The sequence below is a fragment of the Lagopus muta genome, chromosome 9 (assembly GCF_023343835.1).
Source record: "Lagopus muta isolate bLagMut1 chromosome 9, bLagMut1 primary, whole genome shotgun sequence".
Lineage (NCBI taxonomy): Eukaryota > Metazoa > Chordata > Aves > Galliformes > Phasianidae > Lagopus > Lagopus muta.
The window spans coordinates 1,503,875-1,527,573 of record NC_064441.1 but is presented as its reverse complement, the minus strand read 5'-3'; the positions used below and the strand labels follow the sequence as shown (position 1 = coordinate 1,527,573).

At 43.1% G+C, this 23,699-nt stretch overlaps 2 protein-coding genes across 6 annotated transcripts in view; both read right to left on the bottom strand.

Moving 5' to 3' along the window:
• Positions 1-23,699, bottom strand: part of GFM1 (G elongation factor mitochondrial 1) — a 161,043-nt gene that overhangs the window by 18,897 nt on the left and 118,447 nt on the right. The gene's annotated exons all lie outside the window — the stretch shown is intronic.
• MLF1 (myeloid leukemia factor 1) lies at positions 866-15,074 on the bottom strand. 4 transcript variants are annotated; one of them, XM_048955453.1, is made up of 8 exons: positions 14,948-15,074; positions 10,295-10,457; positions 7,322-7,366; positions 5,915-6,004; positions 5,356-5,577; positions 4,267-4,426; positions 3,548-3,680; positions 866-2,630 (listed from the first exon to the last, which is right to left on the bottom strand). In XM_048955453.1, the coding sequence occupies exons 1-8, from the start codon at positions 14,992-14,994 to the stop codon at positions 2,525-2,527; spliced, it is 966 nt and encodes a 321-aa protein (XP_048811410.1). In that variant the 5' UTR covers positions 14,995-15,074; the 3' UTR covers positions 866-2,524. The 4 variants fall into 4 exon arrangements, with proteins under 4 accessions (XP_048811410.1, XP_048811412.1, XP_048811413.1 ...); XM_048955455.1 differs by having other exon boundaries at positions 3,593-3,680; XM_048955456.1 differs by having other exon boundaries at positions 5,449-5,577.

Below are 23,699 nucleotides of genomic sequence, written 5' to 3'. Positions count from 1 at the left end.
CGGTCACAGCAACAAGGCAAGATCGTGTCAGACATCGACTGCACGGCACAGCTCTGCAAGGGGGAAAACGGATCTCCATGGTCAGCTGGGACAGACGCGACTCTGGCTGCACGTTGAAGGCTTCAGCTGAAACCTGCCCTTCTAAAAAGTCAGCACTGCCCGACTTCTTAGATTTGATAGATCAGATATTGCCACAATATCCAAACATCCCAACATAAACCAGGAGGTGGGTCTGATGCAGTTACTCTGCAGTTATCCCTCATTTAGCGCCAATGAGAGCACATGAATAACAGCTGTTAGGTTACTCACTGCTGCTCATATCGTGGAATCGTGGAATTGCTCAGGTTGGAAAAGACCTTCCAGATCATCAAGTCCAACCACAACCTAACCATACGACCCCAACTCTAACAGCCCTCTGCTAAGTCATGTCCCTGAGCACCACATCCAAACGGTTGTTAAACAAATCTGGGGGCAGTGACTCCACCACCTCCCTGGGCAGCCCATTGCAGTGCTTAACAACCCTTTCTATAAAGAAGTTTCTCCTGATATCCAACCTAAACCTCCCCTCACACCTCTCTATGAAGCTGTATAACATTTTGCATTTAAAGATTTGAAAAAGTAGGTGCTATGATTACACCAGGAAGTGTCAGTCCTTGATACAAGAGCTGTTCTGAAAATAAAAACACCTCAGTCTCACCCCTGGCTGCTTCCTTACAGCAACGTTCCTTCCTGTGCAGTAACTGCTCTGCTCCTGGAAACATTCCTCTACTCCACTACTGAGCCATATGGAGGAGTGCTCTGAAGAAACCCTAAACTAAGTAAAGCACAAATCAGTTAGGGCGTTCAGTAATCCAAACACTAAGCATAAACAATAAATAGCTCTTTATTAAAGAATTAAAGTTTCAGGTGTTCCTACCTAGAACAATTTCTTGCATAACATTTTCACATTGCTGTGCATGACAAAGTGATCCATCACGTTTGCCTCTTCCCAATGTAATTTCACAACCAGTGCTGTTCTCTCTGTATGTTCACCCATCCCAGGAGCACAGGCAAGAACGTAAGTGGTCAGATGATGGACAGATGAATGCTCTGTGAATTAGAAGCACCCCTCAAATCAAAGATTTCTGCTTAAGTGACAGCATGGTAATGTTTTCTGTTGTTTATCACTGGGAAATTCCTGCCATGGCAGTGACAACTGCCCTTCAGGTTTGTTGGTTTTTTTTGCATGTTAGTAAAGTACACCTTTTTATAGATTCCTCAGAGAGACTTATTTCCTTTTTAGCTGTATGAATATTAAACTATTTTTCTTTTATCATACAAATCAGTGTCTTTTTTGAAGGCTATGCTGTCTTAGCCTTCAGTTCATAGCATTTATACTACGGCATATATGCTACAGCCTACAGAAATTATTTCCTCTACAACATGAGATCAATTCTGAATAAGACAGCACACAAACTCAACACTTGTAATACAAAGACATTTCCAGTTCTCAGTCGCAGTTTGCTTTCCTCATGAACACCAGACTCTTCCACCAAACAATAATGACAGAAGTACCGAGGGAAACCAAGTGTTAGCTTTCAGGATCCTTCTAGCTCTACTAATCGGGGCAGAAAACATCACAGAGCTCACCTCAGCTGAGGCAGAAAATGGCTTCCTGTACAGAGGGATATTTTAGCTTTCTGGAACAGAAGAAATGGTGCAGCCATTATCCAGTTGAACTGCTGTCTGCTGAACCATTTCTCCAATGAAGTAATAGTTTCATCTGAGTATTATCACAGAATAATTGAGAAATACTACAGATGGCCTTCAGGAATGAAAAATAATGCGCCATCTCCAAAAGAAACAAGGGATCAGAAATATGAGAATAACAGCCTAGGGGCAGAGAACGAGGGATGCGAGCACCATTTATGAACATAAGAATGTTGATTAACTAACACATAAAGAAGCATTTGCTATTCTAGTATTCTTCTCACTCTTCTTTGTTTTAAAATCAAGATGAATTTGGGAATTCTGTACCAATTTACCGTGTGATTTTAAATCTGTATATGCAGTGCCTACAGTGTACTGTAATTCCTACCGATTGCTTCGTCACCAAAACAATTATTAATTATTAGTTGGGACAAAATAGGAGAATTTACTTTCTGTGCGAGTTATACAGTGTGGAGGGGAAAAGGTGGTTCCACTGGGGTTAACAAAGAGTCTGAGAATGGTGCAACTGTGGTGGAAAAAACGACTTTGCTACCAAAGCAGATGTTTTACATCAGAATTGGTGATAAACCATTAAAGTGCTTTTAAGTGGACAGGGCTTTTTGTTGGTTTTTTTTTTGCTTGCTTCTTGTCTTTCCTTTTAATATGACTTAACCTAAGACCCAAAGGTTTATACAACATTCAGTAGTCAAAAGATTAGAGTAGCAAGGCACACTAACACTAAAACAAAAGACAGATTGGTCATATGTACGTGTATACTTATATTAATATGAGCAGTGCAGCACCATTTTTTCTGAACAAACTGCATCCCAATGGACTACTTCTTGCTGCTTTTGATGGGAACGTGTGTTCCTTTCACACTGAGGTTGTTCTCCATGGAAACTCTCGGCCCCCTGAAGCCCACAGATGCGAGTGGTTTCTCTCTGAAACAAAAAACAACAAGAATAACAACCACCATACGATACAGGGACAGGGAAATAAACATGTATGCATGTTTTTCATTACTCATGTGGAGGTCTAGTTATTCTGTTTGTAAAGCAGATTTCACCTTCCCTCCAGAACTACACCACAGAGTTGAACTGCTTTCTCCTCTTGCACAGCTGATGAAAACAACAAAACAGCTCAGTTTGAAAAAGGAACTTGAAGGTAAAATTACATATATATAGTAAACCTCCAGGACTGAAAAGGTGCCAGAGGAAACATGCTGTGTCAGTTACCTAAGAGGAGTATTTCCCTTCTGCAACCTGTTAAAGGCAGTGCACCTTCTACTGAAATGAAGTCAGTAAGATGGGGGGAAAAAATCTGAAGCGTGGTGGATAGCAAGCTATGCAGAGCTGGGTCCTGAGTTTAGAAACAAAGTGCACACCTCTATGCAAACTCTTCTGATAAGAAGAGGCCTCATTTGAAATTTAACTCAGAAGAGAGGAGCATGCCTTCATTTTTACCAAAGAGAACGATCAACTTAGTCCTCAATAAGCATTTTACCTTAACACAACTAATCCAGTTACATTACAAAGAGGAGAGAGCATTCACATTACGTGTAATCAGGCTAAGAGCACTGGCATGCATCTCTAGGGAAAAAACCAAACACTCCTAACATTTTGGCCTGGTCAATCACAAAGTAATATTTGCACAGTCAAAATAATGACTTCTTCAAAGTTTAGTTCATAAAATACTGCCTTGTTATTCCTTACAGTGTCACAGAAATGCAGGAGTAAAACATGCTATTCCTCCCTGCACTGCCACTAAGCACTGTTTGCTCACCAACAGATTACTTGTTACTTCAGAACTGTATTTCTATTCTGTTGCTAACACTGCCATGATACAACACTATTTTTACCTTCCTAGTCCATCTTCCTTATGTGTGTGTTGAATGCTGCTGTACCTTGGAGCATCTAAATTGCACCTGCTTCTCGATGGCTTGAACTTGGAAATCTCTTTCTGCCACTCCTCATCAAAAGACTGAGCCTCATCTGAAAGAGAGGGAAAATTCCATTTGAAATAGATGCAAACAGAACAGGAAAAAAAAAACATTCAATGAATATCAGGGTTTTGAACAGTGTTCTTTTAGACTTGTGGCCTGCAAGTCTTTACATAACCTGCAGACCATCTCTATGGTATCTGCAAGAGACAACTAAAGCTTGTCACAGGTAGGCTTAAATTCAGCAGATTACAATGAAAGTCAGTGTGCTGCGTGGTTAAAACAGGCATCTGGTTTTACATCTCTTAAATACATGATTTTTATTACCAGTGTAAGCAGGACAGCCACATAACACACAAAATAGAACTGTTCTGATAAATACTTGTTGAAAAACATAAATCATTTAAGGTACCTTCAAATATGAATAAATATTATAATTTGTGCTGTTTTCTTGTATAGCACACCATTTAAGTTTAACTGGCTACTTTAGCCTCAGATTAGATTTTTATTGACTAAAAAAAAGCCCAGTTTGCAGGCTTAGCACTTTCTGAGACATGAGATTGGTTTTCAAGCTAGAATTTCAAGACTGGTATGGGAACCATTAGTGTAACAACATGGGAAGTGCATAAGGGACACACTTTCATCCAAGTTGATGAACTCTTGGTTCATTTCTTCATCACCAGTCTTCCTGTTCTTTGATTTTTTCACAACGTGGGCACGATCACGGATGTGATGACCAATAGCCATTTTTTCCACTCCACTTTCAGAATCCTTCAGTGCTTTTCTTGTTTCCTTAACCTGTACAAAAAAAAAAAAAAGAAAAGAAATCAACAACCTTCGAAAAACAACAATAAAAAAGAAGGTAAGATAAGAAATATTAGTTTTCTCCTCCTTCTTTGAAAAAGCTAGTTGTTACACACTTTTCCAACTCCCTCATTTCTTCTATTGGCAGAAAAGACAGCTCAGATCAAGTCTATTTTCTTCCTGCCAGCAAAGATTAAACAAAAACATCCCAAACTCCATAAGCAGCACACATGCTGGATATTAACTGCTGGGAAAAAAAGTCTAGTCTAAATATACTACACACAGACACGTCTTCAACACTCCCCTTGACAACAGAATGAATAATAGCTGATGCCAATACTCTCAGCATGAGGGACAACTAATTGCTAGGCTGGCACGTTGACCCAGCAACCACTTATCTCTGTGTTCATAAGTATATTATTAGAACCTTTTTGATAACCGAGTGTCTGCTTGAGCATGAACACATCCCACAGCCAAGCATGCTCAACGGCCTTTACTGCTCACATATAGTCTTTCATGAACCTTGCTTCAGGGTTCAAATTCAAATTCAGATTTCTTAGCAGAATTAGATGCAACAGCTGCAATGAAGTCAATGAAAGGGCATCTTCATCTGAAGCACTACACAAGCATTTAGAAGGACTTGAGGAGAGGGTATGATTTGAAGCCACGCTCTACACGAATGGGCTGCCTTTTGTTATCTTCTACTGTAGACACACTTTTAACTGCACAAATGGTGAATTAATTACAGCAAAGAGGAAAACACTGGAGACCACCATGAGAAATAAGCAGTTTGGCACTCAGTTTTTCCAGCTTTTGCTAGGCCTGCTATTTGTGTAGATGCATACTTCAGAGAAGTACAAATGACAAGGACGAAAGCAGCACGTATTCACACAGACACGTATTTTTCTAAATTATAGGAGTACCTGTCTGCTGCAGAAATAAGCAGAGAAACCATAGAAGACCTTGCTCTGCAATAATGACATACCACCTTCCTGCTGCATCTCAAGCCTACTTACACCTCCCGGAGCCGTGCGCGTCTGAGCTGCAGCTTGGAAAACTCTGGGAGGTTCATCGCCCACTTTGGAGTATGTCATCACAGAGGAGGAGCTGAAGGTGTGTGCATCTGGGTGGACAGACAGGTCATCCTGCGAGCAACGGAGACTTCTTTTAGTAAGTTAAAGTCTGTGGATAATGCGCCTCTTACTTCTACAATTACCAACAAGAGAACAAAGAGCCCTCTGAGAAATTAACTCCCAGCCCTGGCACCACGTTATGGCTGCTGAGAGCAGCCCCAGCACCAGACAGGCCCTCACTCTTGCCCTGGCACTGTCTGGGCACAGGTCTCCCCAAACTGCTCACAGGCTTGCTCTGGCACAGCTCATCATAGAAGTTGCAATCTTCTTCTTGGCAAGATTTTGAGTAATGTTTTAAACAACTCTCATTCTCCAACACAGTTTTAAAATAAATGTAAAATAAACTTACAAATTTTCTTTGCATCTCCAGCATGCTGTTTCTCATATTTGACATCATTCTGTCCATAGCAAAAAAAGGATCCCCAAAATCTGCATCTTGCTAAAAGAAAAACAGTTAAAATTATAACAAATTTTGCTAATTCTTCAATTTGAGGCTGGATTTTGACATGCATTTATTTTTTCTGCAAATCAAGACATCAGTAGGGCTTTCATAGTCTGCAGTTTATAACCATAGACAAGCCAAAATTAGTCTTTTTGACTGAAAAACTGAAAGTTAGCATAAGGAACTTGATTGTTAAGTTGGAGATATTGGAAAGATAGAAGTAAAAGATTTCTAATACTCAAATGTCAGAGAAAGCTCATATTGAGGCCACTTTGCATGAGCTACTGTTACCTACACACTAGCCTGACAAGTTTCTGCAGTAAGAAGTAATGAGTGACCCTCCCTACTTTACATACCTGCTGAAGATCACATTATCTTTGTCATGCAAATCCCTTAATACATATGGAATCAGCCTGCAAAACCAGCTCAGATGACAAATTCGTTCCTTTGCAGAAGCAAGTGGTTGTTCAAGTAACACATGGGCAACCAGGGAAAGCCAGGGAATCATAACTTGGGATTCTAATGGCAGCTTAATTACCCAAGGCAATAGATATGTCCAATAAAACATCCATTATTTTTATTTAAGTGGAAGGTCCAGTTTTACATAAGCAATGTTAAGCCAGGTTTACATGCAGAATTTTATTAGTACAGCTTGCAACTGACAGCATGTACTGCCTGTACAGATGAAAGCTACCTTTGGTGGAAAACAAGCCTAAAAATACCAAAGAGAGAGACTGAAAAACAAAGCAGAGAAAGGGCAAACTATCCTAAGCGGCCATCTGGGAAGATAGCAGCACAGTCCCAAACCAGCATCCTCCTCTGGGCTCCTCTCCAGCACAGCAGGTGGGGATGATTTTCACCATGCCTTCTCCCTCCTTCTGTGAACTTTCACTTGGGAGCTGCCTGCTTTCTGACACCAGCAGCTCTGGTTGAAGCGTGCTAATCAGGTGCAAACACAGCACAGGGGTTTTTCAGTTTCAGCAAGAAGCTGCAGAGCTGGGAAGGAAAGGCAGGCTGCAGGGCTGCACGCAGCAGGCCCTTAGCATTACAAGGTGCTACGAAATGCAAGCATGCTTATTACAGGGGCATGAAGCTTGCATTCCTCCAACTACTGCATATGTGAATCATTAGATTCAAACTGCTCATTTAAGCAAGCATTTATTTAAACACCGAGGATCTGCAATAAATAAATACCCAGTACCAACAAGAGTAGGTTGCACGCATGCCAAAACTAGCCTTTGTCCATGCTCTAGTTATGCAGACAGTACACGTTTTAGCAAGAGTTACACAAACTGTTTCTCCTGGGATACCAACCACTCTCCCAAAGCCTGAAAAGGGCAGGAGGGAATAGCTTGTTGCCTGGAAAAAAACATTAAAAAGGATTCACATCTTTTAGTTATTGTATGTAGCACGGGACAAAGCAGCAATACCTACTGCACCGCCACCTGCGGCGTGTGATATTACAACTCTCCTGATCAAATAAAGACCTTGATGGAGGTCTTGAGGACTTGCAGTGTGCTACAACAACACAGCATGAAGCAACCAGGGTATACAGCAGCAAAATATTTAAGACTAATTATAATTTAAGTGTCATGACAGCTAATGCTCTCTAAGTCACGTTCATATATGGGTACTGGAAGACCTTGGAGGGGGCTTGTATGACATAACAACCTGAGTGCTGAAATTATCTAAGATAAGGTACAGCAATTCAGTGTCACCCACTTCTCTGGAAACACTTCATTCTATTCATGCAGTAGTGCCCCATCACTGGAACTTGATTAAAAACAACAAATCAACAGCTCTGCTTTATGTAAATTCATGTAATTAAATTTCAGAAGGCTGGTCATTTTTTAAGCACTAAAACTCTAAATGATGCAGATGACCTGTTCACGAGAGCTCTCTGTGTGTTGAGAGAGTGATATAAATATAAAAGGTTTCTCTAAAATATCCATACATCCCTTACAACAAAATGAAGTGCAATTTGTCAGCAGTTTCAAAGGTCATTGCAAAGAAGATCCAAGTCAATCTATCATCATGCGTAGAGCCACCCGAAGACAAGTTCCCCCCTTCAGCATGTTATACTCTTCTGCAGTTGTATAAATAGATGTAGCTATAAACACCAACAAATACAGTTCCTGTTTGTCCAGCTGATATTGAATAACCCTATACGACAGGGTAATTAAATGCTGGAAAACAAATCAGTGTTTCTAGGAAGCTAAGGTTGGAGAGTTACATAACAGCTTACCTAAAGAAGGTCTGGTCAGATGGAGTACGAGACACTTCACCAGAGCTTTAAGCACAGAAGCAAGGAATTATCTGATCCCTGAATAACTTTATCAGCTCTCCTAGATTGTGGTGCTACCACATGGTGACAGAAAACAGCGTGATGGTATAGAGTACAAAAGGATATAGTCAGAAATAAAATTAGTATGATAACAAGTTTCCAAAGTCCTTATTTTACAATGCACACTAAAAGCTGTTAGGCACCAATGTTATGTATGCCCATGAGACATCCTACCAACCAAGCTTCTGTTGAACTGCAGTTCCCCACCGCGTTGATTAGAACTAAGACTGCCACAGAAGTGCAGGGCAAGCTCTCTCAAGACATCCCACCCATTGCTCCTGCTCACATCCCTTCCTTCTCCTTCCCTCTCTCTCTCCAAGTGACTCTGTAGTAACACTGGAAACCTGCGTGAGAACTGAAAAGCCTTTTCAAGTTTGAATGATACAGTCAAAGCTACCATGCACGCTAAGTTGTAACAATGAACCACGAGCCTTGGAAGGCAGTTTTCAGCAGCTACAGTTTACTCGAAGGAATCTGTAGGGGAAACTGCAACACGTTGTACTTTACATGGCAGTAAAGACCTCCATTTTTTCCTACATAAAAATCAGTTTATTTATTCTTAAGTGTTGGAATAATTTCTGAAGAAATGCTAGTAAAAGCAGTTCACTGACAACCATAAGGCTCAAGTAATCAGCACAGAGTTTTCTGTGACATCTTACACCTCCCAGGTGAAAGATGAGGAACATTAAAAGATACTGAAAACATTTTTGCACGTGTGGGATTCTTTTGTGCTTATCAAAACAACACAGTGCTCCTGTACCTTTAACTCCCTTCTGTAACCACAGGTAGAAGTATTCTTTACCTTACTGCTTTGTTGCCAACAGTAAAGCATAAGCTGTCCTAGGATATTAAGGAAAAGAGACCTGCTTTCCAGCATCTCTTGAACTAAGGCCTAACAACCAGCTTCAGCAGACAAAAAGATCATGCTCTGATTAGATCCAACAACATCTATATTTGAAACTAACCGGCCCCATATGAGCACAGAGGAAGGAATCTGGCAGTTACCCTTTGACACTCAGGCGACACTGTGTTTCAGCTATGCTTATCAAGCTCTTAACACCTAGGTTTGAATAACAACAACCAAAGCCAGCTCAGTTCCACAACTCCCTCTGATGTTTTGTATTCCAACTGCTCTTTGGAATCAGGCGCTCTATGTTGTAGCAGAGACTGTTCAAAGTATTTCAGCTGGGGGAAGGAAAGGAGCCAACAGATGTACATCCTTTCTAAATACAGATAAAGCTTAGCTGCAGAAGTAAAAGCTGTACTTGTCCTGCATGCCCAGCCTGCTGTAAAGGTACCTTATGTAAAACAGATTGTTACCAACTTCTCATTTGCAGATAGTAGCTTAGAGAAATACCAGGTTCCTTGAAATGGCCCGACTCTTTAATTAGGGTATCCAGAGAAAACTTATTAAGAATCAGACCAGACACAGAACAAGAAGCCTCATCCACCAAAGAAACTGAAGCTGGGCTTACAGTAGCTGTGCAGGTACTGCCAAGTGGCTGAAACACCACGTTGTGCTTCAATCCACTTTTAACAGTGTCCAGAGAAGGCTCTGCCTCTGGACACTTAAAACCTTCCTGCAGTAGCAATATTTAATAATGTTCATTTTAACAGGCATTTGATAAACATCTGTACTTCTTGTTCATTTCATTAAACGTTGTATATTCAATGTTTAACACGAACATTTGTTTCTGTTAGAACTAAAAGCACAATGTGTTTATTGCTTAGCACTGACAAACGCTTAAACAATGAGCCAGTGAGGAATAAAGAGACAGATTCACATCTCACTGTTACGAAACAAGCTGACCAAGGCCACAGCAGCTGAGCCAGGCTCCATTTCCACTGGACCAACTCAGTGGCAGTGGGAACACGAAGCCAGCTCTGTTACCAGTAAATGCAAACCGTGCGTAGCGGTGCTCAGAGATCAAGAAGTGACTTACTCTGCGATTTCCTCTCAGAGCAACCTGAGAATCCTGGCGTGCTCTTCGATCCGCCGTTCTCTCCCTGCCATCTGTTATACTGAGAAATGGATCTCGGCCAAAAGGATCAGAAAAGCTCCTCATCATCTGCCGCATGTATTCATGGTGTGCGGCAAAAGGGTCGCTGGAAGAGACATTCCACACACACAGAGTTAGGGGGGCTATTCCAGCAGACGTAAAATAGCTCTGAAATTCTTAAACCCCTTTTTAAAATCATTCTATATGATTTCTGTGTTCTTTATTTTAATGGGACCCAACTGTGCAGTAATTTTTACCCTTTTGCTCCTCCTTCCCACCCCTCTGGTTGGGTGATTTAGCTCCTTCAGATGCCTTCCTTGCTCTCCTGTGTTCTTGACCGTCTGTCCACCCTGGATTTTCTCTTTCCTCAGCTGTTCTAAATTCTCCATCACTGGCAGCCACATTTGGCTTTCTATCTGCCAAGAGCTACAGAACCAACCTATACTTTATCACTTTTTAATATTCAAATATCAGGGATTGGAGGTAAAAGAAGACCACTTTCCATCCTCCCTGGCCCCACGTCCTTCAAAGCACAGTGCTCTAAATTCAATCCAACTCCATCACCTTTATTTTAATTCCCCACCACTGCTCCTTTTTGCCCTCCCATTCCTACACCTTCACAAATTACATTCTCACATCCCTTCTCACCACTTTGGAAGAATCCTTACCACCTCTTTGCTTTCCTGCTAGTCTCCCCATTCCTCTCTGCTTTCTAACCACTCAACATCTGTCTCCAAAACAGAACTCCACCAGTAATTCCAATGCTTGGCTTGGCATGCAGGTAAGTAATAAGAGAGCAACACTAGCAATGTCTTAATTCTTTGCTTTCTTTAATTTGTCCTAGAACTAGAAAGTTCAAGCAGAGGCCAGAAAAGGAGTAAAGCATAAGATCTTATGACTTATGATGTTATATGAATTGCACTGCTGCCTCTGGCCCAAACACCAGAAATGACTACTTCATATAGAAAACATTTCATTTCCTCCCTTCGTATCCAGACTAATTTTCCCCTTTGCTGCTCCACCGAAAGCCTCTTTATTAACATCACCAGTCACTTCCCAGCTATGTTTACTTAGACTTCGTAGCACCTCATCTCCCTTCCTACCAATTTCCTGCCATTTCCCAGATGTCTCACGCCCTCCTTCTCTCCAGGACTTTGCTGTGACATCGCTGCCTCCACAAAGGAAATTTCCAGGCTGTTCCTCCAACTCCGCAGTGCCCATCAGCTCCTGGAGCTGCTTTCCTCTTGCTCACCCCTCATCCCCATCCCACACCCGTCACCTCCTGGCAACTCTGATCTCTTTGCCCTTTACAGCCTGCTCTTTCTACAAAGCAGCATCTAACTTAGTTTTCCCATTTAAGTTAAAAAACAAACAAACAAAAAAAAACCAACAGAGATTCAGTTAGAAATGCAAAGCTAATTCATTTTCAAACAAGATTCCTAATCCAACAGCATCCCTTCAAGCTGTGCTCTTGCTCACTCCAGTGCAGACAGACCGTTACAGTTCCACAGGAGCAGTTTTTCCACTGCCATAAGTAGACCCTAATCTGCCCCACTCACATGGCTGCCAGCTTTAACTTCAATCCCAAGGCGATAAGCAGCTCACATACAGTGAGCTTGCTGCTCACACGATGAAGAACAGATGCAAACAAGTCACTGCACAGGCCAACATGAGGGAAGCACGCAGGCCCTATCACAGCACAGGCATATTTCCACACAGTCTCAACACCACAAACTTGAGAAAGGTGTGGTTACCAGGATAAAGATGGATGAACTGTATCCCATCAATAGCTTAAACGTGAGATTTCTCCCCAGCCTGTCCCAGTTCAGAAGCAGTCACACAATTACACAAGTGAAACAAGACTCCATGGGCTTCATTTAGATTAAAAAGAATTCTGTTGCTTTTAGTGTGCATAACACATAATAATGTGTCACCTAACACAGTCATACCTTCTGAAATTCTTTTTGTCTTACTTCACTCTGGTCCTCTCAGCCATTCACCTTCTACTACACACTGCTATGCTCATGAATGCATCCTAGCTTAGGGATTTTTGCACCTTTCAAAGAAAGTTCTATGAAACAATTTAGCAGCACAGCTCCTTACCACCACAGACAAGGAAGTAGGATCCAAACCGTGCAGCGACTGATTTGGGAACTGAGCTCCCATCTCTCCAGGGACATTGTGGAGCCAGCTGTAAGAAGGCTCAGTGTTGCCAGGCTGGGCAAAACCAATGCTAAGTCAGCAGAGAATCTCCCTGCAAGCTAAGGCTTCTAAAAGGGTTAAATGTATCCTCTTGATGTCACCGATGACCCAAACTCAAACCATAACTACGAAAGGAGTATGACACCCTTATAAAATATAAGCATCTATATATTAGAAAAAGGAAAAGAAAAAAGGCAAAATCTCCTTAATAACCCCAACAGAGGATAGAAGATCTTCAGTCCTTTGTTCCAATCACATTCTACAACACGTATAGAGTAACCTTGTTTAGTTACCACTGGTCACCTGGTATTCCATCTGAATTTTTTAGGGAGAAATAAAAGATACTTCTGATGAGGCTGACATGACTTCTGCACACTTCGCAGTGCTGCATTATAGAGGTGATGGTGGAAAAGGAAAGCAGTTCTGGAAGGATTTCACACGCTGAATCTGTGCCCTTCACATGTTAAACACCATAAATTTATCTTCCAAATTAAGTGCAGAACAGAACTAATTAGTACATTTGTCATTGCATGACTGCAGTAACAGAACCTGCACTTTTGTCTAGTACAAATATCACCTGACCTTCACTTGGCATTCAGGTGTCTGAAGGGATCAACACAGGAAACCAAAAGCAGAGCCTCTGAGGGCACTGATGTCTCAAATAAGCATGCTGATATGAAGAAATAGATATTAAAAACGTGACAGTGGATGCTGCTAGCACACGTGCTAGTGAGCATCTCCCCAAGATGCATCTCTCTGGGTAAGTTCTTCAGTGACCATGTTTAAGGATCCACATTTCAGCTGAAGGGTGCCATACTAAAAGCACAATTGCTGCTTCTTACATCAGCACATGCTCCCGTTTGGCTGAAATTCAGTATCCTAAAGCAATAAATTCACTTTGGGATTTTTGAAAACCGGGCTTTGCATTCAATACTTTTTTGTTTTAAGTAGGGTGGTACATAGGACTGAAGTTGCAGAACCACCCTGAAGATGGGGCCTGAAGCAGTAAGACAAAGGCTGTGCACTGAGAAGTGAAATACACTTAAACACACTTGGCAGGAGAGCTGCAGCTCCTGCACCTGTCTGAGCCATCAGGCACAGCTCTGCTGGTGCCTGGTGGGCACTTCCAGGACAGCTGCTCCAGATGGAGATGTTCCCTCTCAGATGCTATTTCCAGATCAGCAGTCAAAACCTCTCCTTGTGAGGCAGCAGAAGCCTATTATTACACTACCTTGGAAGCTCATCTTATCTGAGGTAATAAACTCATTTCCTTAACTATATGTAAAGCAGATCAATGACAACGGTGCCAAGGAAATGAACCTCAATATCAACCTCTTATCTCTTTCACACACACTCCCTTCCCCTATCTCCTACCATCTATTTTTCTCCAATTTTAACTTCATCAGGAAGTTTAAAACAGCTACAATAAAACGATGGAATTGAATAAACAAGAAGGCAATTGTTGTTCCAGAGGATTACAAAAGCACACTGCAAATTACTACAAATGAGACAATTTCCATCGTTATTCCCATTTCAACCAGAGGATCTGCACAGTCTTTAGCCCAGTGTATCCTGGAACGAGTTGCTCTAGCTGCATATTTGTGTACTAACCAGTGCCAGGAAGGTGCTGCTGCAGCCGAGCTGGTTCCCTTTAAGAGGCACAGCCTCCAAGGGGCACAGCCTCAGCTCAGACACCCCGTAACTATGGGATGCAGTCAACAAACCCACATCACAGGGCTCCTATGTTACCCTTCCTCATCCACCCACCCACATCACCCTGAGCTTTCCTTATGATTAAGCTCCACGTAGGAAGCACCGTACGCTAAAATGGCTTTATATATAAATATACGTAATAATCTGTGCTCCTCTGAGTTCTCATATTGCATTTTGACTCCCTCCCCTTGCAGACCAGGCAGGTTTCTGGCACTAACACACCTCACACAGGTTTATTTTATCACAAGAACACCTAGAATTGCCTTTAATACACGCACTGACAACAGGAGCTGAGGAACAGCCCGTGGTTAAATACAGATATCTTAAAGAGCCCAAGAAACCGAGAACACCCAGCATGGCTCCCCGCGTCCAACAAGCTTACGTTCAAAAATAAAACACAAAAATCAACCCCCGCGACATTTAGACCCAGGAGCAGACGGTTTCTCCTCAGTAGACGCCACGTCTCATTACCACGAAGTTCCTCAGGCGCCGCGAGGCACTGGAAGCGAACAGCACCGCCCAAGCGCCGCTCCGGCCTTCAACCCCACCGCTGCCAACGGCGCTCCGCACGCCCGTCCGCCTCCCACAGCGCGACCCTCAGAGACCCACCGGACGGGCAAGCCCCAGCCCAAGCCCCAGCCCCAGCCCCAGCCCCGGAGCCCGCGGCAGCCCCACGCTCACCGGAAGAACGGATCCTCCTCGAAGCAGCGCCCCAGAGCCCCGAACATGGCTGCGGCCCCGCGCCCTGTGAGCGCCCACCACCCCGCCGATCCCTCACGGCGGCGCCCTCTCGTCCACGTGACGCGTCCTAGCGCCGCTATTGGCCGCGACAGGGCGGCGGGGCGGGGCTCCCGCTGCCGTGGCAACCGCCGCTCGCGCGCGGGTCCGCTGCGGAAGGTGCGGGGCTGAGGGCGGCGGGAGTGCGCGCCAAGCGGCGCCTCGGGGCGGGCGGTGCAGCCGACAGAACGGTGCTGCGGGAGCCCGGGGTGCCCGGCGAGCGGGAGGGAGCGCCTTAGGAATAGTTTTACTTTTTTTCCACTAGATGGCGGTAAAATAAAGTCCCTGCGTTGCGAGGGAACGCCGCGTCCTCCCAAGCGTTCCTGTGAACGCGGGGCTCAGCTTGCCGCGCGGAGAGCGACGATCCCCAGTAAAAAGCATCGCGTTAACAGAAGCCATAAATAACGCGGCACCGCGAGCGACTGAGGCCGAGAGCCAACCGTCGGGGGCTCTGAAGGCGCACTGAGGGGCGGTGACGTCACGGCCCTCACACAGCGACCCCACAGCGCGGGGCTCTGAGAGGAAAACCGGCACAAGGCGCGTGTGAGCGGAGCCGCCTTGTGAGAGTCGACCGGCAGGTGAGCTCCGGCCCGAAGCTCCTGTGAGGTGAGAGGGCATTCGTGCCAGGAACCTGCAGAGACAAGGTCCTGGACGGCTCGTCCACTAATCACTTGTCGGTATATTTTGATTCATTGAGAGCTGCCCTGGATCCATTCGGCGTTTATTGCATTTCATATTATTGCAGTTCGTAATATACGTGTCACAGAATCACAGAATGGCCTGGGTTGAAAAGGAGCACAGTGCTCAACCGGTTCCAACCCCCTGCTGTGTGCAGGGTCACCAGCACACGTTGCCCAGAGCCACATCCAGCCTGGCCTCGAATGCCTGCAGGGATGAGGCTCCCACAGCCTCCTTGGGCACCCTGCTCAGTTCCACACCTATTCTGCAGTTCATAATATTCATTAGTATCCATCACATGCTGTGCTATGTTGTTTATTACACACTCCAAACCAGCAAGGCAAGTTTCCATGAACACAACTAGCGCGTGGTTAACTTGTTTGCAGTTTGCCACCAAAACCTAACCAAACATATATTTTTGCCAGCATTTATTGCTGTTTCTGAGCACGGTACAACCCAGGCTGCACGCTCAGTGTATGCAGTATAGCCTTTGTATGAATTCTGCCTTGTAATAACAAACCACTGTACTTCTGTACAGTGACAAAGAGGCAATATGGAGCCTTCGACAGCTGCTGAGAGCACATCCTATCATCTGCAGTTTGTCACTTAACTTTCTATGGAGTCAGGCTCCAGGAGACAAGATTTCGTTCTCAGAGTCAGAGCAGCCCCAGAGACGGATTACCGTGCAGATAACTAAGCAAAATGAGTTCCAGTTACTGTTAATTTTTTGGCTGCTGGTAGGAAGACGGGCCCTGTTAGAAGCGAGCTCATTATGAGAGGCTCACTAACACGATAAAGTCAGTACTCTATTTGCACAGAGTGATACCTCTAATTGCTCAGGCCTTCTTACGGTTTGTCTGCTTGAGTTAGATTTCTTTTGTGTAGATAAAAAGACTTCTGTAAGAAATCACCTCAGTGCTACAGCACTGTCAGTCTGGAGGGCATCTCCAATGAGATTAATGATGTCTGCCTTAATATAAGAAAACTTTGCATAAATGAGATTATGGTTTCTGCTGAAACCTGCCAACTCTTATTCATTTGCTGTAAATATTATCTTTAATTAAAAGTTTTAAGGTATCTTGTTCCTGAGCTAATGAGATCTACAGTGATTTCCCTTAGGAATTAATTTACCTTCTTAATTCTTATTCATTTTGGTGATATGACTATTTAAATCTGATTCAAACTTCAGAGCTTTGTTGAACATATTCATCTAGAACAAAAGGTCATTTTGCCATCGTGACGTTGAGTTGGTATTTGTAATTCTCTGTTCGCTCTCAGTTCCATAGGTATTTGTTTAGGTTCCTGCCCCAAACATTTCCCACTAACACTTCTGTTTGTCTTAGCTGCTCGTGCTGCGTGGCTCTTTCTGCAGTGTTTCACTTTGGCTTCTGCTTTCTCTTCCACCTAGAGTAAAATCGATTACAGTGAGGCTGAAAAAAAGATCCTGATTGCGATCAATGTATTTGGAATTGCAGAGTTATGTAAGATATGTGTGCAATTAGTGGGAAATAAGAAATATTTGACACTCTATCCACGTAGTCATCAGCTCCTGTTTTTGTACAAGGATATGTCTGACCACTGGGTATGCTCAGCACTTGGAGATGAAAACTGCATTACTGCATGCATGTCTAAATAAGCAAAGTGCCAACCAGCACCTGGTTTGTGAGAATGTGAACCAGAACCACATGAGGACTGCACACCAAAGGGCAGGGTTGCTGGCTGGATTTAAGACACTTACCATTGTGATAGAAAACATTTGTGTACACAGCCTGACTCTCCTTGTGTTCTGTACTTAATTAGGAAATACCCTTTAGAGCTATCATTTGAAAGGGGATAAAAACACAGAGTGCTTTACACAGCCTGTTGTGGAAACCCATTGCTTGCTCTGTTCCTGAACTGCTGCTGGGTAAGGCACCCGTTTTGTGGCACCAACTGAGTGAGTGTGGGGCTGTGCTATGTATAGGACCATCACTGACTCCTGCAAGTTGTTGATGGCCTTCCATTTATAACTTACTGCAGACCAACTTCCTCCCATCACACACAAATTAGAGGGCTATCAATAATGCATGAGCTAATAAGTAATGCTTGTGCGCTGCTGTCTGGGCAGCAAGTATCATTTAGACTGCAAGAGAGATCCTCGTGTTGTGTCAGGTAGAGTGGAGGCCTCCTGTACCTGTCAGGCATCGGCAGCTGAAGGATGGGACTTTTGTGTGTCTTTAAGGCAGCTGGAGGAAGTGGTGAAACTCATTCTGTTAGATTCAGAGAAGCGTGAGAGATCTGCTTCCTCTTCAAAATCAATCTTTGATTTCCTTGACTTATTTGATAGCTGTTTACAAAACATCAGGGCAAGAACTGCAGGAATTGCCAGATTGGGTTACCCTGAAGTCTCTGTGGTGTCCAGTGTCTTATTTACAAGTTCTCATGTCTGGATGTTTCATAAGAAACCACTAGAAAGTGCACAGCAGCTGTGTGGGGCACAGCCTGCTTTTGCAATTGCTCATCATTGCCATACAGAGTTATTGCCAGACTGCAGGATAAGCTTTTGTTTCTTTTCAGAAGTATTTTGGTGTTATTTATTCCATCATCTGTGTAAACAGTGAGCCCATTTGAGTTTCTGAGCTTTCGACTTTAATTACATCTTGTAGCGATGAATTCCTGAGTTCAATTTTTCATTCAGTGAAACTGCATTTGTCTTCATTAGCCCTAATTTTGTGTCCTGTTCTTCTGTTCTTCTTTTTGTTTACCAGAGTGAAAACTGAGGCATATAAAATATACTGTCTCCCCCCCTCCCTTTTCTTAATGAACAAACACCCCCCAAATACCTGCCTGGTCTCCATGGGATCCTGAAGGGCTTTTCCAACCTTTATGATTCTATGGTTCTATGATACTCTTGGGGCAAAACTGAGCCAAGAATTCAGCCACCAGGCTGTAAGATCGAGCAAAGAGAAGTGCCAAATGTGTAGCATCACATCCCCAGGGGCTGTAAATCAGGCAGGTAGGAGTGACTTCAGTTACCTCGTGCCTGCTAGAGCCAATCTCCACAGGAATCTGAAAACCAAGCTTCTTCCTTCCAGCTTCAGCCCATCTGCACCACATGGAGCTCCATTTTTCCACCATCCAAAATCAGTGACCACAGCTCAGGCAGTGCCATGTTTGTTCACATAATTGAACTAATTCAGAAGATCCTGCCTGCCTTAGGCTGTTTGTCTCGCAAACTAAAAACAAATCCTGCTCCTTGAGCAGGGAATATTAAAGCCATATTTAAATAAGTCCTGTAGAAAACAAGGCTATTAAATGCACGTTATCACAACATCAAGTTAATCCAGTTCAGAAATGATCACAGCGTATGACTGCCTTCACAAGTAACATGGGTACTAATTGTTGATTTTAATAGCGAGGAAGGGTTTTAATCAGTTCTGAAGAAAGCTTTTATTGCACAATACTTCTTAATTACATTTGCTGCAGTCCCTAACTTCCAGAAAGTGTTAGTTCTGCTTTTCTAGCTATTGAGAACCGGCAGAGTATATTAAACATAGGTCCTTTTTCTGAACTATTTTGGAAGAAGCCTGGCAGCAGATCACTTGGGGCTCAGATCTGTTCTGTGCTGCAGCCTGCCCTGCGCTGCCCAGCAATGTCAGAAGCAAGGTTGAAGGTAATTTGAGAGGGCTCAGACAATCAGAGCTCAACCCCCGTCCGTTTTGTAAGGATCAGCAGTTACTATTTAAATTTAAAATGTATTGGCATAAATGAGGAATCCTGACTTCTTACATTTTTACTGTGAAGCCCTTTTATGGGTGGCCTTAAAGATGCACTGCCATTTCCAGAGGCTGGAGTGTATTTTTAGTGGAAGCCTTTTGATAGCGTTGTTAAAAACTGATTGCATTCCATCCCTAACGTCAGCCTGATGCAGAGCATTTTGCAAAGGCAGTTTGTTATAAATTGTTGGTAAGTGTCAGATAAAAGCATCATTCTACTACAAGCAACTAGCAGTAGACATGTAATAACATTTACATTAATATTTTATTTAAATGTGTCATCAATTCACATAGTCACCCAGCTCTGTAACTGGTATGAATACTGAAATAATACGCCCATAGCCTACAGAAAAACACTCTGAAATTCACCAAGAAGGTATCCAAAACCACATCTGACATTTTTACAAATGTTGGCTGCGTTCAGTTTCCACTAATAACAACTATGAAATTTGTTTATGTCTTCCCTTCAGCTCTGCGATGGGGGGACGCAGCGCTGCAGGCAGCAGATGTGAGCAGTGGCAGCCCAGAGGATGGGGACAGCCATGCTGTGCCTCCAGCAGTGCTGGCTGCCCGGCCCAGGTCAGTGCTTTGTGCTGGCAAGGGATGGGGTGAACACGCTGCTTCTTCCTGCATGGTGCTCCAGGGAATACACAAAATACAGAGGATTTTACCTGTTTGATGGGTATTTTTTGTGTGACAAGATTTAGATTCTAAGGCACCAGCAAGTGATGAGGCAAACTGCTGTGTCTGGTTACCCTAACTGCAGCTGCAGGTAGGAGACAAAAAGGCAAAGATAGTTTGCGTACTCTTGTTTATATGGCCACATGCATCTTATTTATATGGCCACCGTGGGTCGTATGGCAGCTGCTCGGGGCTGCAGAGACATCTAGTGGGAACGAGGCTCTCACAGCAGCAGCTCAAAGCCATGAGAAAGCACCTTCAAGCTGCAGTGTTTTCAGAATCCTGCACCCCAAAACGTGCCCAAGGGCTGAGATGCTCCTCATGTCACCAATGCGAGACTATGCCATGCAGTCCTAATCCATACTGCCCTTCTAAAGAAGCAAAACCAATAGCCAAGTAGTGATTTCCATTTTTACCTGAGTTTAAATCGCACTAGAAAAATAATTTTCAGCTTGCAAAGTGCATGCACCATGCTGGGAGGGAGCCCAGCTAGCAGTGAAATGCAGCTCTCTGCTACTGTGGGGAGCTGAACTCCTTCTGCCCCTTTCTGGGCTGAGCTTCAACTCCTGTTTCCATCAGAAGGAGTGAAGTATCACGGTACATCTTGTCCTGGAGCAGCAATTCCAGGGTGACTCAGAGCCTAAGTCTTGCTCCCTGGTGTCATACAATCTGGCCCAGCCACCTCTATTTTTTTTCCCCTAGGTCTCAGCAAAGGAGTAAGACAAAGAGGGCAGGGAACAATCAGGAACAGAAAAAGCAAATCATGTCAAATGGTGAATAGCTTAAATTCTGGAGCACTGTTACTTATAGCATCGCTTATTATTACTGCTACAATTTGAAGTCACTGCAGCCTTGTGGCATAGGCGGATTAAGTCATGGGTTCGAGCTGATCTCTTCTAAAACAGGTTTCTAGAGTTCAAGGATCTCTGCTAAAAATAACTTCCTTCTGGTAACATGACAAATGGAAAACTGTGATCATCGGGAAGGTTGGTTTTGGGTTACTGATGCAAAAATGGCCTTCAGGACCACTCAGTCCTGTTCATATCTGAGAGGTTTAAGCAGAAGTAGCAAAATTTGATCTCCTGGCCAGCCGTGTTGTCAGAGCTACAGAAATCTGTCTAAAGTATTGTAACCACAATTTAAAAGTAAACGCAGCTGATTTTCAAGCAATTATTATAATTAAAAAAAAAAAAATAGTTGTGGACATGCCGGATGACTCAAGGGCTAGTGAACATTTTACCTGAAAGTTATCAAATCAAAATCAGCCTGGCTTGATTTTAATTGATGGTGGCTGTTTGGCAGGCTAAGTGAAATGAGTTTGCTAATGTAATTTCTAGGGGTAGAGGTCTTTGCTGACTACCAGAAGTCAGAATAGATCAAGTTACAGCATTATCTTTTCACTCCTACACATGATTTGTCTAAGTCAGATTTAAGGTAGTTTGGTACTTTGTGTTGCAACCAACTGTACCTGAGACACGCTGCCACAGGTCCTGAATGACAAAACCTTACACAGATGTCTCTAAGGACACAACGCACCCAACACTGAGTTGGGTGGTGAACAAACAACTGCTTCTTTCCCTTTCTAATCAGGAATCCATTCATGTTCACCAGGAGGATGGAATAAAGTGGAAAATACAGCAAGAAGAAATACAGTCTTAATAGGTAAGAGTCATAAATTGCAATGGTTTACACTGGAAAACCTCAGAAGCAAAGATGCTAAGAAAGCAGGATTATTGTAGGAAGGTATGATTTTTTTCTCTGGCTCAAGAAACACGTGGGTTGAAAGACAGCACTGCATTTTTCCAGGACCATGGTGATTAATCTGTGCACATTAAGATGAGTTTCATGTCTGTATTATGACACACTTAATAAAAACTGTATCTGGTTATCCCATTAGGTAATACATTTATGTTTTCCTCAAGCAAAAATGCCCCACATGTGGAGCTTATGGAGTGCACATGTATTTGGACACAACCCTTTGAAAATACATCCAAAGCCAAAGTAATTTTAAGCAGTAGGTTTTCCAAAATTATGTTTAGTCCTGCAACACTGGCTATAGAATCGAGTTTGTCTGTAATGTTGCTGCCCCCCTCCATACTTCCATACTTCTGATGCTCAAATATCTGTCTAGCTTTGACAGGAAAATGAATAATTTATCACAGGATGCTATTCAAGTAAAAGCAAAATAAGGAAACAGAGAGTTTACACAGCTTGAATCAGGAGTGCTGTAGTAAACAGTTACACTTATAACCCTACAGACTGGCCTTATACAACCTTTACTTTGCAGGAGCAAACTCAGTGGAACAGCTCCTATTTTTGCTGAAAGTGTAAGCTGTAAAATCAGCAACAGCAGGTTCTGAGGGCAGAGTGCTGATCCAGCACCTCTTTGGTAGGACTCAGCTTTGGAAAGCACCGACACTCACTGCAAACAAACCCTGCAGGAGGGCACTGACATCACAGGGGTCACTGTTGGAACATCCAGCCTCACTGTATGCGGCAAGGGAATCCATGGCATGGTTCAAACTCACTTGCAAGATACCACACCTGGCATTGCTAAGATTGGTAATAACTCCAAGTGAAATCTTACCTTCATTAATCACACACTTGAGCATCACAGACTGGGTTTAGACAGCTTTAAACATCTGTGTTGTATGAACTTGCAGGTTCCTAACAAGGAGGACACTGGCTAATTTGTAACAGACCACATCTAGTTTACAACCCAGTCCTGCCAAGCCCTTCTCCCAGCACCAACAACTCCATAAACGTCAAGTATGCATAACGAACGTTCAAGACAGGAGTTGGGAAGGGGGCAGAAGGTGATAGAAATCATCTTGACATCGTTCAGCATCCAAGTTATGTTTGGCATACCTCAGTACAGGACTTTATCTTCAACTTTCTTCTCATCTCAGAGGATCTAAACACTTTTTCCTTCCAGATCTTGCTCACAATTCTCCTTCAGTATGGACCTGATGGACAAACATAGTTATTGACTGATTAGAAGCTAAACCTCATTACTCCCACTAAGCCTTGCTCACTTAGACTGCTGTGTACAATTTTCTTAATAACCTACAGGGGATGCAAATGAAATAAGAACAATTTTGCATCAAATAAAAATACCAGAATTACTGGAAATAATCTGTGGTAAAGAGGAATTTAATCCTGCACCTTCTATGGAGATCAAACTGTTTTTATTTACTATAAGAGACACACAGCAGGTGATTAGAATAAAGGACAATAACAAATATTTGCTACTTGAAAATGCTGAAATGGAGGAAGGGAAACTTTTTTCTTCCCAATTTTTCTTGCAGGCAGATTGCCCTTTTAATGTGGGATCAAGCAAAACCCACACCATTCATAATGAAAAATTGAAAATGTGTGAAGTGCAAATTTAATACATTTTCTCATTACATCAATGATCTCAACAAAAAGAAGATGATCCAAGTACATTTCCAGAATCTTCCTCCTCCACTTAGGAATAGTAAACTTAAAAAAACCCAAACGAACACAAACCTTATTAATTTCTTCATTCACAAAGGAGAGCT